The 17867-nt window shown below is 43.3% G+C and overlaps 1 protein-coding gene across 11 annotated transcripts in view; it reads right to left on the minus strand.

Annotated features, from left to right (window-relative positions):
• AMOTL1 (angiomotin like 1) overlaps window positions 1-17867 on the minus strand; it is a 146535-nt gene that overhangs the window by 67445 nt on the left and 61223 nt on the right. For 8 of the 11 annotated variants that reach the window (XM_045790785.2, XM_087868236.1, XM_045790786.2 and 5 more), the window contains one exon: window positions 689-841. The exons of the other annotated variants lie outside the window; for them this stretch is intronic. In XM_045790785.2, the coding sequence (XP_045646741.2) occupies window positions 689-841 (153 nt within the window). The remainder of the gene's footprint in view (window positions 1-688; window positions 842-17867) is intronic. 11 annotated transcript variants of the gene reach the window in all.

Consider the following 17867-nt stretch of genomic DNA (forward strand, 5'->3'; position numbering starts at 1 on the left):
CAGTGTTCTGTTTTGTTTTAAGATTTTATTTATTTATTTGACAGAAAGCGGGAGAGAAAGTGAGAGCACAAGCAGAGGGAGCAGTAGAGGGAGAGAGAGCAGGGAGCCAGATTTGGGGTTCAATCCCAGGACCCTGGGATCACGACCCAAGCCGAAGGCAGATGCTCAACCTACTGAGCCACCCAGGACACCCCCCCTGCCCTGCTCCAGTGGTTTTAAAGATTCCTTGCCAGTTTTACCAATCTCAAAAGCCCTCAAAAATAGGCAATAAGTTTTCACAAAGGAGGCAGCTCCCTGCCTACTATAGTTTTGAATTTCTTCCAAAGTTCTCAATTATTTGCAAAAAGAGATGAAAAGTGAAAGCAAAGAAGAAGAAAATGTTCTGGGAAAGAGTACATAAAAGTATTTAGGACTTAGAGAAAAATTAGGGAATAAATGGCATAACTCTCAAGTTCCTACATAAGAACTCTGTGTGTTGAGAGAGTCACATATTATTGTAAAATAGTCTACTGACACCATAGCACAAACTTTAAAAATAAGGCACCTACCGATAAAGAGACGATCAATAATACAACTGGCTGATTTAAAAAAAAAAAAAGGATAGAGAAAAAATTACTCAAAAAGGCTAAAAATCAGAAACATATGATCATCTTGTTTTTCCAACCCAAATGCCAGTTAGAGGACTTACCAACTTTTTCCCTGATGCTACTACCGTTTGCCTCCACCGTCAAAGCAGATGGTTCACGCCTCCCAGAATAGAGCTGGAAGTCTGGAAAAAAGTAGTTGGGGTCTTCTAGAATTGGGGCAGGACTACCGGGGCTGTAACAAACAGGAGGGGGACCTGGGAAGAAGCAAAATGCCTATTAGTGCCAATGAAGTCCTCCTCTCCCTCCTTCCTGTGTGACTCATGAAAGCCCACGAGGCATTCTCTCCACATTCAACTCAGAGCTGTCTTTTTGATTCATAAAATTCCAAAGTTACCATTCAGAATTATCACAAGTCCAGCCACCCACCAAAATGACCCATGAGGTCAAAATAACAACCTTCAGGACACACTGAGTGAAGTCATGATACTTTCACACAACCCAGTTCCACAGGCACCAGCAGCGGCGCCGACAGAAATCAAGCCCTCTTGATGGTCAAGATGGGGTACAGAAAGGACAGAGGTGGGGAGGCCAGAAAAGGATACTAAAATGGGAAGAGCAGCTGTGTCACCGAATACATAAAAGACACAGAGAGGGCTTGGCCGTGCTGCCAGAGCACGTGTGAGCAAGAGCACATCCCAGCCCAGGACAGAGCACGCAGCCCCACTCAAGGATTCTGGAGCCCCATGTGGCAGTGTAAGCCAGGGTCATGGGCTCTGGCTCTCTGCCCAGCACTGGCCTTTCAGCTGCAGTTTATCTGCTTCACGCACAAACTGGAGTGTGCTTCCTGTTCCAATTAAACGTGACATAATATACAACCCTACAGGCACTGAACATGAGATACCACGACAATAACACTGACATGCACACGCAACATCATGGGAACGCCTAGCAGCGTGGGCCAGGCCCTCTGCCCTCTCCACACCTTCTCTGCTTGGGCTCCACACGTAAGGCTCTTTTTTGGCCAAAGTAGCTTCGTTCACTCTGGGGAAAAAAATCATGCTTCTTTTTTTTTAAATTAAAATCCTTGACCAAATGATAATTCCATTAGAACAAAAATGTTTCTCAGCTCTAAAATTTTATGTATTTATTTGAGAGAGAGAGAGAGAGCGCACACAAGCAGGGGGGAGGGGCAGAGGGAGAGGGAGAAACATTGAAACTTGCTTAGCGGGGAGCCCCACAACGACAGGGGCTCAAATCCGGGACCCTGGGATCATGACCTGAGCTGAAGGAAGATGCTTAACCAACTGAGCCACCCAGGCATCCCAAATGTTTCTCAGCTCTAACTTCAAACTAATGAAAGTCATTTGAAATTTCTTGGTAGGTTTTTTTTTTTTGTCTGCTCGTTTCCCACAAGGCCAAAGCTAGCAGTACCTAATTTTATTCTGAGGTCATAGATGAGGGTTTACTCATCAGCCTCCTCAGTTTCTTTACCTCAAAACATGAAGTAATATTTGCATGTTTGCTCACATCTATCATAGGCACGTGTGGACTAGAGAGAAAAAATAGAATATTTATCTTACAAAGTTAAGCTAAATAATATAGTAGTGTCTCTCATCTTAAAGATGAATATAAACCAAACCTGAATGACATGTTATATGGAGATCAGTCTAAAATTGCAGTTTCAATGCCTATGACAGTATCTGTAGGGTTCTCTTTTTGGGCCATCTGCAAGAAGTATCCTGGAAGAAACTCACTCCTTTCTGGGCCTCACCTTCTACATCTATAAATCTAAGTGTCTCAGGCTAAAATTAGGAATCATGGATGGCCTGAATCCTAAGGCAAATCCTGACCTGGCTTCTACTTCAGCACGTGGAACTGTTGGTGCGAAATTAAAGAAGTGCGAGGTTCAATGTTTGCAGCACATTACAGTCACCAAGGAACTTTTAAAATCCTAATACCTGGGGTGCCTGGGTGGCTCAGTCAGTTAGGCATCTGCCTTCGGCTCAGGTCATGATCCCCGAGTCCTAGGATCGAGTCCTGGTCGGGGCTCCCTGCTCAGCAGGGAGCCTGCTTCTCCCTCTCCCTCTGCCCTTCCCCCTGCTAGTGCTCTCTCACACTCTCTCTGTGTCAAATAAATAAAATCTTTAAAAAATAAATAAATAAAAAACAAAATCCTAATACCCAAGCTTCCTCCATACCACTTCAATTGGAATCTCTGGGGACAGGGCCCAGGTACCTGTATTTTTATAGAGCTCCTCAAGTGATTCCAGTGTTCAGCCAAAGCTGGGAAGCCCTAAGCTGGAGGGAGAACAGTGCACCCAGGCCAAAATCCCCAAACATAAAAACACCTTTCTGTACCCTCAGCCCCACCCCCATCAAATCAGCGTGAGAGAGGAGTTGAGGACCCACACATTTCAATAAAAGAGAGAGTGGTGGGGACACCTGGGTGGCTCAGTCTGTTAAGCGTCTGCCTTTGGCTCAGGTCATCCCAGAGTCCTGGGACAGAGTCCCGCATTGGGATCCTTGCTCAGCAGGGAGGCTGCTTCTCCCTCTGCCTGCTGCTCCCCCTCTGATAAATTAAAAAAAGAGAGAGTGGTGTTTTCTCATAGTGGATCTGGCTCAGGAATGGCATGTGCAAGCATATGACAACTTTGGGTGACACCATTAGTCACACGACTCAAAATTTTATGTGAGAACGGAGAGCAATCTCCGTCCTTAATATACCTAATTAAGGGTATATATATATATATATTTTATATATATTTATATATATATTTTATATATATATGCATATAAAAGAATGTGTAGGGGGTGTGTGTATGTATAAATATATGCTTTCGGTATAGAACCTAGTTAAGAACCTCTACATTAGCCATTCTCATCACTACAGTGAGACAGTTAGGGACCATGGGAACAAGCCTCAAGTGAAAAACATTACATACTTGGGGCGCTTTTTGTTGGGTGTTACTGTCAAATCGCTTCTCCTAGAGAGCAGAACCAAGATTCAGCCCCACATACAAGCTTTGGACTTAAAACAGAGGACCCTGGCTCCAAAAAGCACCAATGAGCGGCCTGAATTGCTGGCCAATATCAACCAATCAGGACAAGGCCCTTCCAACCAATCAAGATGAAGCCCTTTTCCCCGCCCCCTCATGAGCATACTAAACCTGCATGGGAACCTGAGGGGGAACGTTATAGTAGCAGGGCCTCCCTTCTGTTCTGGCAGGCCAGTCTAACGCCTCTCTGTTAGTGCTGAGTCTCCCTTAGGCTCCAGGGGCAAACCCGGTAAAGCCTCGCGTGTGCCTTTGATTTTGGCGTCCAGCCTCGTTTCTATCCTTGCGCAGCCCAAGAACCAGTAACAACAACCCTGGTACAAATTGAGTTTCCACACCTTATCCAATGGTCTGCCAAAGGAAAGCAGGTTCAAGGGCTCCAGGCCACAGAACATACGGAGAGCAATCCTTGAAAGCGCCTTGATGTCCCCCCATCAGCAGAGAGGGCACCAGGGTTACGCCGCCTTTCACCATTTTGTCTACAGGCCTCAATATTGTGAAAGCACTTCTCACACACCAGCAGACCGAGGGACAGGATGTCCAACCATATATCAACAATCATTCAAGACTTCTTTTTTTGTACACTCGAGTGTCCCACACATTCCCGGGAGAGTCATGTTCCCACTGCTGCCCCTACTCCTTGGAGCTGAAGAAACAGTCCAGCAGATGACCATATGGACCTTGCAGATAGGCAGGCCTGGTATCATCGCTCCACTAAGCCAAGTGAACCAAGGGAACTCTCCCAGCACTGACACGCCCTACAGGAATCATGCTCTTTGTAGCTTCCTCATCTGTGGGCAAGGTAAAATGACAAGAATGTGTGTCACTGGGTCTGCTGCCTCAGATTCCTGGGCTATATGGCAAAAATGAAAGAGAGGCCTCGCCCTTAATCCCACAGGTGCATAATCCTTCCCTTCCTACTGTAGTACAGAATCTTCACTAGGAACTCCTATAGCACAAATTGAGTCTCTTATCTTATGCGAATGCAGGGTACACGATCCACCCCACAGGGTCAAGGCTATCTGACATGAGAAACTAGAAGGAAACATGTGACATATGACAACATATGAGGGGGAATGCTGTGGGCTTTGTTAGCATTCTCCTACCCAGGAGCAAAGCTGGAGGAACCCAGGGACACTCCCAGATACCACTCTCACCCAGTAAGCCCCTGCAAGGCCTGGCTCCCGCCGAGGGGCTCAGGAACAGTGTGGTTTTAGGACAATGCACAGCCAATCAAGGATTCTGCAGGCTCAGTGGTGTGTTATATGTCCATGTAGTTGCCCCAGGGGCTTTGAAAAGACTATTTCCACATAAGGTCCTCCTGACTTATTCACTTGCAGTCACCTGCTTCTTTCAAACCAATCCTTGTCCCAGAATAACCAGTCACAGCTTTAGTCTACATGGGGAAAGTGGCAAAAGCAATGGAAAACAAGCTAAGGCCAGTGTAAAGGAGTCAGCGCTCTATAGGGTCTCCCTCTGGGCTGGGGCGCGTGCAGCCCCTAGGGCTCCTGAAGGAGGGCCAGGTATCTGTTCGTGCCACACTCAACAAAGGGTTAGGTTCTGGGATTCTGGTTGGAAGGGTCAACAGTTCTGCCTCATCTTGACTTTGATTCATCTCACCAAGAATGGTCCCCTTCTTCTTTACCAAATCTGCATGTCTGTGTCAACATGAAGAATCCTTTGCTGCTCTCTACGAGCGTGACTGCTTTTGGCTTATTTCTAAAGCACTGAAAGCTTCCTTCCCACTATGGTTTTATGCTATTACTTTCTTTGTAACTGTCCCGAGGCCTTTAGGTAATGCGACCCTGAACTAGACTTTTTTTTTTTCCTTACTCAATATAGCAATAACAAAGGGCCTCACTGTTGAAGGAAAAATGAATTCAGGTAAAATGAAGTGAGTTTTCTAGGGTAGGCAAGAGGCAGAAGAACCCTGGTGACCCCATCTGCTTCACCTCCACCATAACTAGTTACTGCCCTAAGATCAAATCTTGCGTCTGTAAAGAAGATAATAGAACAGACTCACAAGTGTCCTTTATGTCTGGACGCTGGAAGACATTCCAACTGTCACCCGACTATCACCCAGCACTCACAGAGCTGGGAAACCTCCTGTCCTTAAATCCTTCTAGCATGCCACTTGCTTGCATGTCACTGTTTAAACTATAGCTTCAAGTTCAAATTATGTTTGGTTTTCAAGACTGCCTACTACCAGGCCCCTCCTCTGCTGTCAACAGCCTTGGTGGTCTACTTGGCCTCCTCATGTCCCGTGAACATGTCACCCCATTTTCCATGTCCCAGCTGGGAATGCCATCCCCTGGCTTCACACTCCTCTCCCCAAGTCTGGAGCTCCCAATGATTCCTTGCACTTTTCTGTTCCCTAGGATGAGAGAGCATTTGCACACCACCACCTTCTGGCCTGTCAGGGGTGCTTTGAGAAGCAGGCCAGGGGCCCATTCCTCAAACCCTCCTCTAACTGCAAAAAACTCCCAGGTGTTATTCCGCCCAAGCCAAAAACTCTCTGCCAGCCACAGGCAATCCAAAACCTCTTAATGCGTTTAAAAACGATTTCACCGTCTAGATTAGAATAACTTCTTATAACTTTGTAACACAGAGTTTCAACGCAGCAACAAACAATTCTGTGGGCTTCTACCTTCCCTTTCAAAGGGCTAAGGAATTTGCTGAGTGTGCCAGCCGCCTCAAAGTTAAATGTAAGCAACCAAGCCTGATTTGGGCAGATCTGGAGACTTTTCCGGGGGAGTGGAATACTCTGCTCAGGGAGACAGAAGCCCTAGAAACAGTGTTTAGAAGCGGCCTCGAGAACCCATGACTAGTGCCTGACAGATAAAGGCAAGTCTGTTCACAAGTCCTCATGCAAGACCAAGCCAGCTCATCTGAGCTAGCCAATTCCCACTCCAGGAGCCTGAGACCTGAGTGAAGCATAGACAGGTGACAGCGCCCTGCTCCAGAACACTTGCCTGCAACACACATGGTTTTAAACAGGACACAGAATCTACACGCACTGGAAGAGCTCTTTCCCCAAGGAACCATTATCTGAAACCCAAGATGGGGGTGGTGACGGATGGGAGGGAGGAAGGTTTCCAAGATTTCCAACCCCTGTATGATATCGTTTTTCTCAGCACCAAATATGAATTCTAATCCCTGGACCAATCTGTCCCTTGTAGAAAACAAGGAAAATAATAAATATGCTAATAGCTATTTAATTTAGACTTTCTCAAAGTGGAATCTGTGATTAGTAACTTTAAAGCCGTGCGAAGTTTAACTTTGTAATGCTTATTTAGAAATATCTGAGATATTATCAGTGTGAACCAAAATGCAGAATGTATGCTTAACCTTTAAAGTAACAATTGAGTTCAACAGGGCACCGTGCTAGGAGCTATAAACACCAAGAAATGAGTAAGAACATCCTTGGTCTCAGGATATTATGACCTAACTCTGGAAACCAACATGCACACAACTACCCGAATTTCACTGCAGAGTAAGTGTTCTGTTAAAGGGACACAAAGCTTTGGAGGCCCAGAAGTAATTCATCACTACCTGTTGACTAGGGAGGTGAGACTGAGCTGAAATGACAAGGAGAAAGAGACAAGTGAGCAGAATGGGGGAAAATGTGGAGGACATTAATCCGCTGTGAGGTGAGGAGAGAGCAACACAATGTGGTTCAAGGAGAAGCACAGGGACTGAGTCATGAAAGCCTGTCATCTCTTTAAGAAATGGAGAGTTCAGTGTCACTCGGGTATGGGTAGGGAGGAGGATGACTCAGAATACAGTATTTAAAGGAGCTTTTTAAAAGCCTTTTAAATTTTAGTATATTATTTTCATAACACTACAGAAATGCAAAATAATTTTGAGATTAAGTGATTCAACTGCCAACTGCTACCCACCTTATTCCTGAGAGTCAATCGCCTCTTCTAATTAAATACTTTCGGTGTTCGGAAACCCTGAACTCATTGTGTAAACCTTGGGGGTAGGTTCTAGCTCCCATTTCAGAAGCCGGAAGGTCCCCTCTCTGTTCAAGCAGCTAGGACAACCTGGGCTCAGTCAACTGGATATTCCATCCAAAGACTGAATCTTGACGAAATGACACAAAGACAAACGATGTTGATAAATCACCTGCGGTAACATTACCAGGGGTCCAGAGGTAGCAGTGGTGGCTATGGCGGCGGCCCATCCTCACAAGACAAACGGCATATCCCTGGCTGGGTTCCCAGTGAATTTTCACCTCGGTTCCCGCCCATTTTCTGGGCCTTCCTGTCAATTTGTGCGCTGCCTAATATCCTTCCAAAAAATCCCTCTGTTGCTTACGTTAGCCAATGTTACTTTGTAACATTGAGATTTACAAGAACTTCTGAGATTTACATTTTAAAAAAGTAATTGTTCTGACCCCACTCATACAACTGAGCATTGTTTGTATGTTACGTCCTATGTGACTTAGCACGATCTGCCCTGAACTATAGTAACTGGCTTCTGTTGCCCCAAATACCCTTCACACAAACCCTCAAGAAATACTTGAGTTCCCCCAAAGCTTCCTTCATCTGGAGGGCCTTTCTTTCCGAGTGAGCTGGAAAACTCTTCCTTGGGCACATACTAAATGCTCAGATATTCAAGCTGACTATCCAGAAATCTTCTGTAACTCTACTCCAGGGCCACTTCCTCTGCGAAGTCATCCACCCTACCCCCCAAATGTCTATAGGCTAGTTGTCTGTGCTCCCATCATGTCCCATGCATATTTATGCCACTATTAAACTCCCTGCATGTTTGGTTTATACTTTTCTCCCTGTTAACTCATAAGCTGATTAACAGCAGGGACGATGTCTTATTCGTCTTTGCATCTCCAGTTTCTAGCAGAAATAAAATCATAGTAAATGCTCAGTACACATCTATTGAATCAATGAATTATCTGTGTATGTTTACAGTACCTGGTAATTTCTAGTACATAAGGGGCACTGAATAAATATATATTAATGGAATTAGGGTACATCTTAAAATAACCAGATATAAACATATTCTTAATTCTATAGACCTTAGCTCAAAGATGATTTTGTCTTTTTCAAACTAATCAGGAGACCAAGGCTTCGTAAAAGCTACTGGGGACCAAAAAAAAAAAACAAAAAACAAAAACCCCCAAAAAACAAAACACAAAAACAAGAGAAAGCCATCTAGTGCTAAAACAGGTTAATTACAAGTCTACATGGATACAAGTGTCCAGTTCCTGCAGGGGTTCTATAGGGGATTTTGGAATTAAAAACATCACGGGGATTCTGCAGCTGGAGCACAAGCTCTCACTTAGAGAAGGTGTGCTTTCATCCCGCTCAACCCCTGCAGGTGAGCCCTGTGTCCTGGAACTGTGCCCCAAATGCAGCCTTTGGCTCGTGCTTCTTCCACAGATCTGGGAGCAAGAAGAGAGTCAGAAGACCCCTGAGGGTGCCTAGTCCCTCACCTTAAGAAAAACAATCAGTCCAGTCCTACCTATCACACAGTCAACACAGGTACATGAGAGCATCCCACAATAAAAAGACTGTAACTACAAAGAGAAAATCATTTTTTTAAAGGTTTTATTTATTTATTCGACAGAGAGAGAGACAGCCAGCTAGAGAGGGAACACAAGCAGGGGGAGTGGGAGAGGAAGAAGCAGGCTCATAGCAGAAGAGCCTGATTTGGGGCTCTATCCCAGAACGCCGGGATCACACCCTGAGCCAAAGGCAGACGCTTAACCGCTGTGCCACCCAGGCGCCCTGAGAAAATCATTTTTAACTTTGGACTTCAACAGAAAATCCAAAGGCTACTTAAATACCTCGACTCATATTGTACGTAATATCATAATGTGTATTTCATGTTGATATATTTGGTATTTAACCTATCTAAAACTACAATACCTGGACTCCAGAAATTCTTTTCTTCAGACAAGTTAAAAAAAAAAAACTTTATTAAGGTGTGATTGACATTTAAAAAGATGTACATATTTAACATGTATAACTTGACAAGTTTGGGGTAAGTATACACCCACGAAGCCATCGCCATCATCAGGGCCACAGACATATCCATCACCTAGGTCCCCTCCCACTTCCTTTATTAATTTGTGTGTGTGGTAAGAACATTTCACATATGCTCTACCCTCTAAGCCAGTGCTAGCTGTAGGCACTACGCTGTACAGGAAATCTCTAGAACTGTGTACTCTGATAAGTTTTAATAACTAAGCCTGTATTTAATTAAATAACTGAAATTTAAATACTCTTTCATCAATCTCAGGACCATCATAAAGGTATTCTTGTGGGTGGTCCTGGCACACATTATGTTCCCACTGAGGAAAAAAAAACGCACTAGCCTGTGAGCTCCATTGCTTACATGTGTTTCTATCACTGCAGGCAGACAGTAAGTACTTAATATTTTTGGAACAAAGGAAAACAGGATGAAAAGCCTTAAAATAAACCCCAAGACACAAGATGGCAACATGAATGCGTGACTCTGCTTCTCGAGGCTCCCTCTCTTGCCCACACTAAGGAGAGGAGCAGCTCAGACACGTCTGGCCTGCCCCAGGTTCCTCCGGCTCTCAGTGTCCTGTTCTCGAAGCCACTGCAGCTGTGGGACACGGTGTGTCTGTCAGGCAGCATCTCTCCCGGGGACTGGGACTTCTTATACTCACTCCCGTCATAAGTCACTATTGGCTTATAAATGAACTTCATAATTTAAAGCAACCAATGCTCCCCAACAAACAAAACATCCCTCCAGTATTAAGAGTATAATCAATAGTAGCAGGAGCTACCACTTACTGAGGGTCTAGTAAGGGATGATACAAAAATCATCATGTTTAATTATCGCCACCCTATTCCCATTCTGTAGATAGGGAGACTAGGCTCACAGCGGTTAAGTAATGCCCAGAGGCACAGAGATAGCCAGCAGCACAGACAAAATCAGAGCTCTTTTTGCAACGCCATTCTGCCTTCCAAAAATCCCTCAATAAGGCACACTTAATTCTGAGTACTTTATTCCTGTTTAATTTTTTACATTAAAATGAGGGGAGTTTTAATGATATGCTCTTGCTTGTGGATAATGGGGAAAGGTACTGGGAAAGTTGCTTTCCCTGAATATAGGAGGCAGAGAAGAAACCAGAGCTATTTTATTTGTGCTATTTTTCATAAAAGCTTGGAGTAGTAGCACACTCCCTGCCAATCACCAGAACACCATGGCAACTGATGAAGCACCGTCATGGATAACCCTTCCATTTGGCCGCATACTATTTTCACCATGGTGTCACCACTTTAATGATGAATCCCAAGCCTGTGCTGTGTCCGTGTCGGCCGTGGTACATGTTAAAAATGTCACTTCCAAGCCGCTGCATTGGACCTATAAAACAGGATCTCCACAAGTGCACACCAGAAATGAATTCTTCGCAGTCGATTTGAATGCACAGTCAGGTTTAGGACGCTGGTACTTCTCTGCCGTACAAGTGCTGATATAACACACACACCCTGGAAAAGCGGTGATAAACTGAAATTTTGTAAATCGATCACATCTGAAGCCAAAACATGATGGATCTGATGAACCCAAATAAATAAGTAAAGGCAGCGACTCTTTCTAAAACAAGCCAACCAACCAACCTGCACTGACTCTTTTGGTAAAGAATTCTGTGTGTAAATTTGTGACTTTTTAATAAGTTCAGATTTGAAGTCAACAATTTTAGTGCTCCTAAATTTCATAATTGCTAACCTGAATGACCGGGTCAGAGGATATGACTATTTCAGTTACATCTAAACTATTGTTATAAAGATACAATAAAGTGATTGTAACAAAAAATATGTCTACTGCAACATGATGACATAAGGCCTGCGAAAATGCTTACCATATTATATGACAAATGCTTGCTAAATCTGAAGCTCAAAAATCACACAGACAACTACGCCACGGAGTCACGTGAGATAAGCAGCTGCCTAATTTTATACAGAAGGAAGGCACAGAACATAACATTATGGAGCAGGACAGATACACACATTATCTCAGGTAATCCTCACATCTCTGACAATCAGGTCTCCTTATCTCCTCTTTACCTCAACAAAAACATAAATGACATGCTCTGGGCCACACAGCTCACAGCCCTAGGGCCGAGATGCAAACCCAACTGTGACTATTCCAAAGCATTCCACAGAACTTAAATGGTATTGTAAAGCACCTAGATATCTGTGACAGTGTACGGTTTCCTTACCATTCCTATACGTTACAAAAGACCATGGGTCTGTGGAATTTATGAGCAGCAAAATGTAGAATTACTCACGCATTCATTCATTCATTCATTCATTCATTCATTCATTCCACAAGATCTATGACACTGAGCATCCCAAGGGTGAGACAGTGGCTGGTGGGGGGACCCAAAATGGCAGGCTAGTGAGAGAGGCAGACCCAGAAGGCAGACAATTGCCCCACAGTGCACAAATGCATGACACAGGCAGGCCCAAGGTAGCATGGAGGGGTAAGAAGATACCAGTGTCCAGATCCAACTCAGGGCACACACACTGGATTCTGCAACTGTGCTTAAGAGCCACCCTTATCTCTTTCTTCTTGTTGGCCTGGTGGCTTGGAATCTGTCGAGAAATACGGTTTCTCCCTAGGTCTACAAGAATGCACACACACTGATTTCACGGAGTTCACAACTCTATGAGGATTATCCTCATTTCTCAGACGCGGAGACTAAAGCGCTGGGAATAACTTGCCTAAAGTCACACAATTACTAAGGGGCAAAAACCAGGATTCAAGCCCTGCTGGTCTGGCTCCAGAGTATACACAGTGTTTACTCTTATACCAACAGGGCTCAAACTTTTTGGTTTTAGGATCACTTTTACACTCTTAAAAATTTTTGAGGACCCAGTAAGTTTTTGTTTATGTGGGCCATATCTATCCATACTTATTACTTTAGAAAATGAAACTGAGAAATATTAAAATATATGTCAATTCATTTAAAAACAATAATAGTAAACCCATTCTAAGTTACAAAAAATATTCTTTATGAAAACTCATGTCAAAAAAAAACTCATTTCCAAAACACAAAGCAGTGAGAACAGTATTATTTTATAATTTTGCAAACCTCTTTGGTGTCAGGCTATTATTAATAGACTGCTGGATTCTCCTATCTGCTTCTGCTGTTAATCTATTGCTGTGTGACTTTTAGTTGAAGCAGATGAAGGAAATCTGGCCTCATTCAAATATGTAATTGGAAAAAGGCGGAGTGTTATGATAGCCTTTCCAGATAATTGTGACTATTCTTTGAAATAATACCCACACTCAACAAGTGCTAATTTCTTAAAGGTGGTTGCAATGTGAAATATAAAACTATAGCAGTGACCTTGTCTTGGATATTCCTCTAAATTCTAGCAGATTAAAATCCGTTGGTCCATCTCTCACTTTGAAGGGAGCTTTCTTTATCCATGATTTCATAATTTTATATATTGGTCATTTGGAAAATAATAGTTCACTGAACTATGCAAATCTTCCATACATGGAAATACTTCAAGTTCATAACATAGCAACAAAATCACATTTGTTAATATATCATGGATCGCGATCATCAGAAAAGTCTTTTGTGTACTAGGAAGCTGTCAAGCTCTTAGTGGCAAATCCAAATTTTTCAAAATTGTAATTTTCACTTGAAAGCTTGAGTTTTATCATTGGCAACAATGAGCATACACTGATTTTCTTCAAGTGACAGGCTCCCTTTATTCATTTTTGAGAAAACATCTACTAAATACCCAATAAACCAAGAAATCAGAATTACCACAGTTCATCAGCTGTTCTCTCAACTATAAATGGCATTCCATGAAAAGAGCCTCTAGTTAAGCCTCCGACCCAGTCACATGACAGCTCTCCCCCAGTTTGCAGCATTAGTACTTTACGCATACTTTCCATTTCATCACACGAGGCATTAAAAAGGTGTAGCTGAGGCTGGAGATTTAACAAAATTAGTATTTGTAACTGCTTCAACAAGAACGGTCTTAAGTGAAGCGGGCTTTTTATAGTGTGTGCTGGTGAGGGACAGACAGACTACCAGCAGAGTCAGTGCCACGGCCTTGATCCGCGCAAAGGCCCCTGCAGTTTCACCCAGCATTGCTTCTGCCCCCTCAGTACAAATGTCCGTACGGTGAAAGAGGCACATGTACGTTAGTGTTACTATGAAGGCGGTTTTTAGGTCTCAGGAACCCCCAGGGTTCCACAGAGCACACTTTGAGAAACATGGCTCTGCATTCAATAGCCTCTTCTATGGGGAAGGGACCAAAAGATGGGAAACTTAGAGAGACCTTTAAGGTGAAAATGGCTGCAAACCAGTTATAAATGAGAGTGAGTTACCTCGCTGCCCAAGCAAAGAGAGGAGCCCACAGCCCCCGGAAGTGGTGAAGCTTGAAGACACACAGAGGCCCTTTGATGTAAAGCACTGCTTGAACTCTACTTGTCAGACGAATGGACTCCAATGACTACAGAAAATGTGTCTGAGGAGAGGTAGCAGCCTCTCCAGAAAACACCTGCCTGTGAATGCATCTCCTTGCCCTTGAGGGATTTTCATAAAAGGGAATACAAATCAACAATGATATTTCACTAGAAAAAAGGGCTCCACGAGAATTACTTATAGGAGGCGGGGAGAAAAGAAACTGTAATAACTTGCCCAGCAGGAAGTCAGGCAGTCCTGGGACAAAGGGAAGGATGTTAAGACGTGATGAGTGTAGAGAAAAGAGAACGGTGCTGTCAAGCCAGAAGACCGGAGTATTAAAAGATTTAAAGAATAGCAGAGATCGAGGAGAAAATACCCACCAAATGGAAAGAAAAGCAAAAGAGGCCATTTTTTTGGTTTTGTTTTGGCTAATCTGCCCCTAAAGCAGTGTAAGAATCCAGGCTCTGTGATTTATCACCTTTGTGAACTGAGCGAATGAGTTAACTTCTTGGTGCCCGTTACCGGGTCAGTGAGTGGAGACAGCAAGTGGACCTACTACACAGGCGTCACAAAGAGTAAGAAAGACAGTGCAAGGCACAGCGTTCTAGCACATGATAAGTGCTCAGTACATTTTAGCTTCTTTTTACGAGAATGGAGAAATGGAACAGGAATCAATGCGACAAAATTCACTTTCAAGAAATGATCGAGTCTGGGAGCCTTTTAAAAACAGCAAGATGCTCAAGCACATCAAAGACGAAGACGTTTCGGGCAGACCTCTTGGATCCCCTCCCTCTTCGGGAGCTTTGTGCCATCACTTTACTATCTCTCAATGAACACTGCTTTGCTGCCCACCAAACAAACAAACACACGCACAAAACAAGATGAAGACATTTAAAGTTTTGTTTAGGTCAGACTGTTCAGCAAATTGACAAACTAGACTAAAATTATATTTTCAATTTTCCAAGCACTGGGGTTGAGAGGTCTTAAAATATACAATTTCTCTGAAAATAAGCTTAATGGTGTAGTCCTACTATCAGAGGCCAAGATGAAAGAATACATAGTGTCATCCAAACGCTCTTTAAAACCCCTAACTTGTCTGTCACCTTGGCATGCAAGGTCCTAGCTGGACCTGGAGAGGGTATCAAGAACCAGGCTCTAACTTGAACACCCTCAGCTGCCTAGGAAACTCCTCTTCAGACAGAAGGACCAAAGGGTAGTTACTGGGAGGTTGGGGGGAGGATGTGTCCTTTCTCCTAAGCATTACAAATAAGAAGGAAAAAAACCTCTCTTCTTGTTCCACAGTGAATATCCCATAATGAACATTTCCGGAAATTGTGAATCTCAGGTCTGAATCAAACACAAAGGTCATCAATGGGAGCATTGATTTTGCCACTGCATTCATGAGCTTTAAGCTTTGTTTAAAGGAGATATAGAGTTATTTTTTGGAGATATACTTATTGATAAACACATCACACTCAATTGTGAAAAACTGGGAGCTTCTCTAAGATCAGGAAAAAGACAAGGAGGTCCTCTCTTACCACTTTTATTCAACACAGTACTGCAAGTCCTAGCTGCAGCAATCCAAAATCAAATGGGTAAGTAAGAAGTAAAACTGTTACTGTGTACACCTAACATGATATTATATAGAGAAAACACTAAAGACTCTACCAAAAAACTATTATTACTAGTAAGTGAACTCAGTAAAGTTGTAGGATAAACAGAATTAAGAGTCCGGGGGCTGTTTTTTTTTTTTTTTTTTAACTTCTTAAACTGAAAGAGTAAACATCACATCACAGATTCCTAAATGCTTTTTCAACATGATTAAACAGACTTTACAAACAAATCATGATGCATAATTAGCACTAATTTTCCACTCTTCTTCCCAGATTGTATAACTCACTCAAATCAAAGAGGAAACTGAAAGGTAAATGTAGACACAACCCGTGCTGTCGCCATAGAACATGTCTCATAGGACCCCCTGACACAGCCCCACCTGATGGTTTTCCAAGGGCTCCCCTCCCTCATCTAGGAAAACCTACTGAGCGTGGTCTGGTTCTTGCTGTGCACATTGGTCACAGTTCCAGCCACAAGAGCTTCCTCAAGTTCCTCAAAAGCTCCACAGATGAACACATCAAAACTAGCCATTAGACCCACCTCCCACATTCATACAGGATGTTCACTCATACTTACTCAATTTAAAGAAATTTCTAGAATGAGACAGCCCCACACTTCTAGTAATTCCTTGGTTGCATCTATAACCTTCATTTCCTCCCAAGCTCCTTGGAATGGAACCCTTCCCAGCCTTTAGAAGTCATGATACCTATAACTGAAATCCACTCCCTCTTAATCAGTCCACGGGGAAGATAAAATCCTTGAAAGGCAGTTCTAAATTGTTCGTCATCCTCTTCTCAGAGCAGAATAAACCCAGTTCATTTGTCTTCTGTTTTCTAAGGACTTACACCATTACAGCCCTTTTAGAATCCAAATTCCACAGGAGCGAAGGACATACACCCCATGCCTAGTCCAGTTCTACGCACGTGACAGACCCTCCAATGTCGGATGGAGGACTGTATCCTTTCATTGTGTCCTCATCAAATTCTCCACCTCAGTATTGATTTGTACAGTCCACAGTTCCTCGCTCGACAGATATTCACTGAGCGGCGAATGCTTCTATATCCCAGTTGTTGCCTAATTTATAGTCTATCTAAAAAATGAGCAATGTCATGCCTCCTAATGTTCAACATGTTCCTTCCTGAAGAGGAGTCAAAATATTTCAAAGTAAATTCAATTAGAATATTTGTGATTACTGCCTAACTACAAAATTTAATACTACAAAATATGTTCACTTTATGAGCAAGTTTAATTACACATAACACACTTTACGTTCCTAAACTAATAAAGTGATCTTAGTCACTTAATAACTGTCATTAAAATATAAATATTTGTATTCATTTCAATTTGTTTCTCCAAATTCCTGGAATCTATTTTGGAGAAAGTTGAAGGTAAGATACTTCAAAATTTCAGAATATTTTATTTCTAAACTCAGGACTAAGATAATCTGTATCTCAGTGTAGACACTTTTAGATCTTACATTCTTGATTTTTTTTGGGGGGGGATGAATACTTGACAGGGTCAAGTCTCAAAGTCAGCTAAAGTAAACGTACTCCCCACTTTTCACACCACGACTGCTCATTGATGACCCATCAGGCCAGTCACGACCACAGGAAGGTAAGTCTGTGAGGATCATGTTCTTTTGCAAACCTCCTGCTTATTATCTGACAGCCCCATTATATTTAAGGTTTGCGGAAATGGGTTTGTGATGCTGTTTACATTACTTTCCCAGGTGTCTTATTTTAAGCTACTTTGAGTTCAGAAGACATTTTCTCTCAGTCTTCTGGATACACAAACTAAACTGGTGGCACCCGCGTTCTGCAGTGAATTACTGCCATCCCCCCGGCACTGCAGCTGGCTTCTGTAATTCCGAAAGAGCACGCGACCTAGCCGCTTTTTCTATTTTTCCTCCTCTTTGATTCCCCCATTGCTCCCAAAAGATCCGAGACAGGCAAGCTTATCTGCCCTTCTTTCAGCCTTTCCCGCATCAGCAGGATGAGTGATCAGCCTCGCTGCCGTGGTATTTGGAGACTGGTCCCTCAGGAAACAGGCCTGGCCAGAGACTTTCCTAGTCAGCCCTTTCCCCCAGGCCCGTAGACAGAGGGGGCTTACTCTTCAGGAACTTGGTTCTCAGAGTCCCTCGGAGTACAGTTCACGTCAGGAAGGGACAGGCCTGCCTCCCACCTGTCT

Source organism: Ursus americanus, chromosome 16 (assembly GCF_024610735.1).
Source record: "Ursus americanus isolate L20-20 chromosome 16, mUrsAme1.1.p, whole genome shotgun sequence".
NCBI lineage: Eukaryota > Metazoa > Chordata > Mammalia > Carnivora > Ursidae > Ursus > Ursus americanus.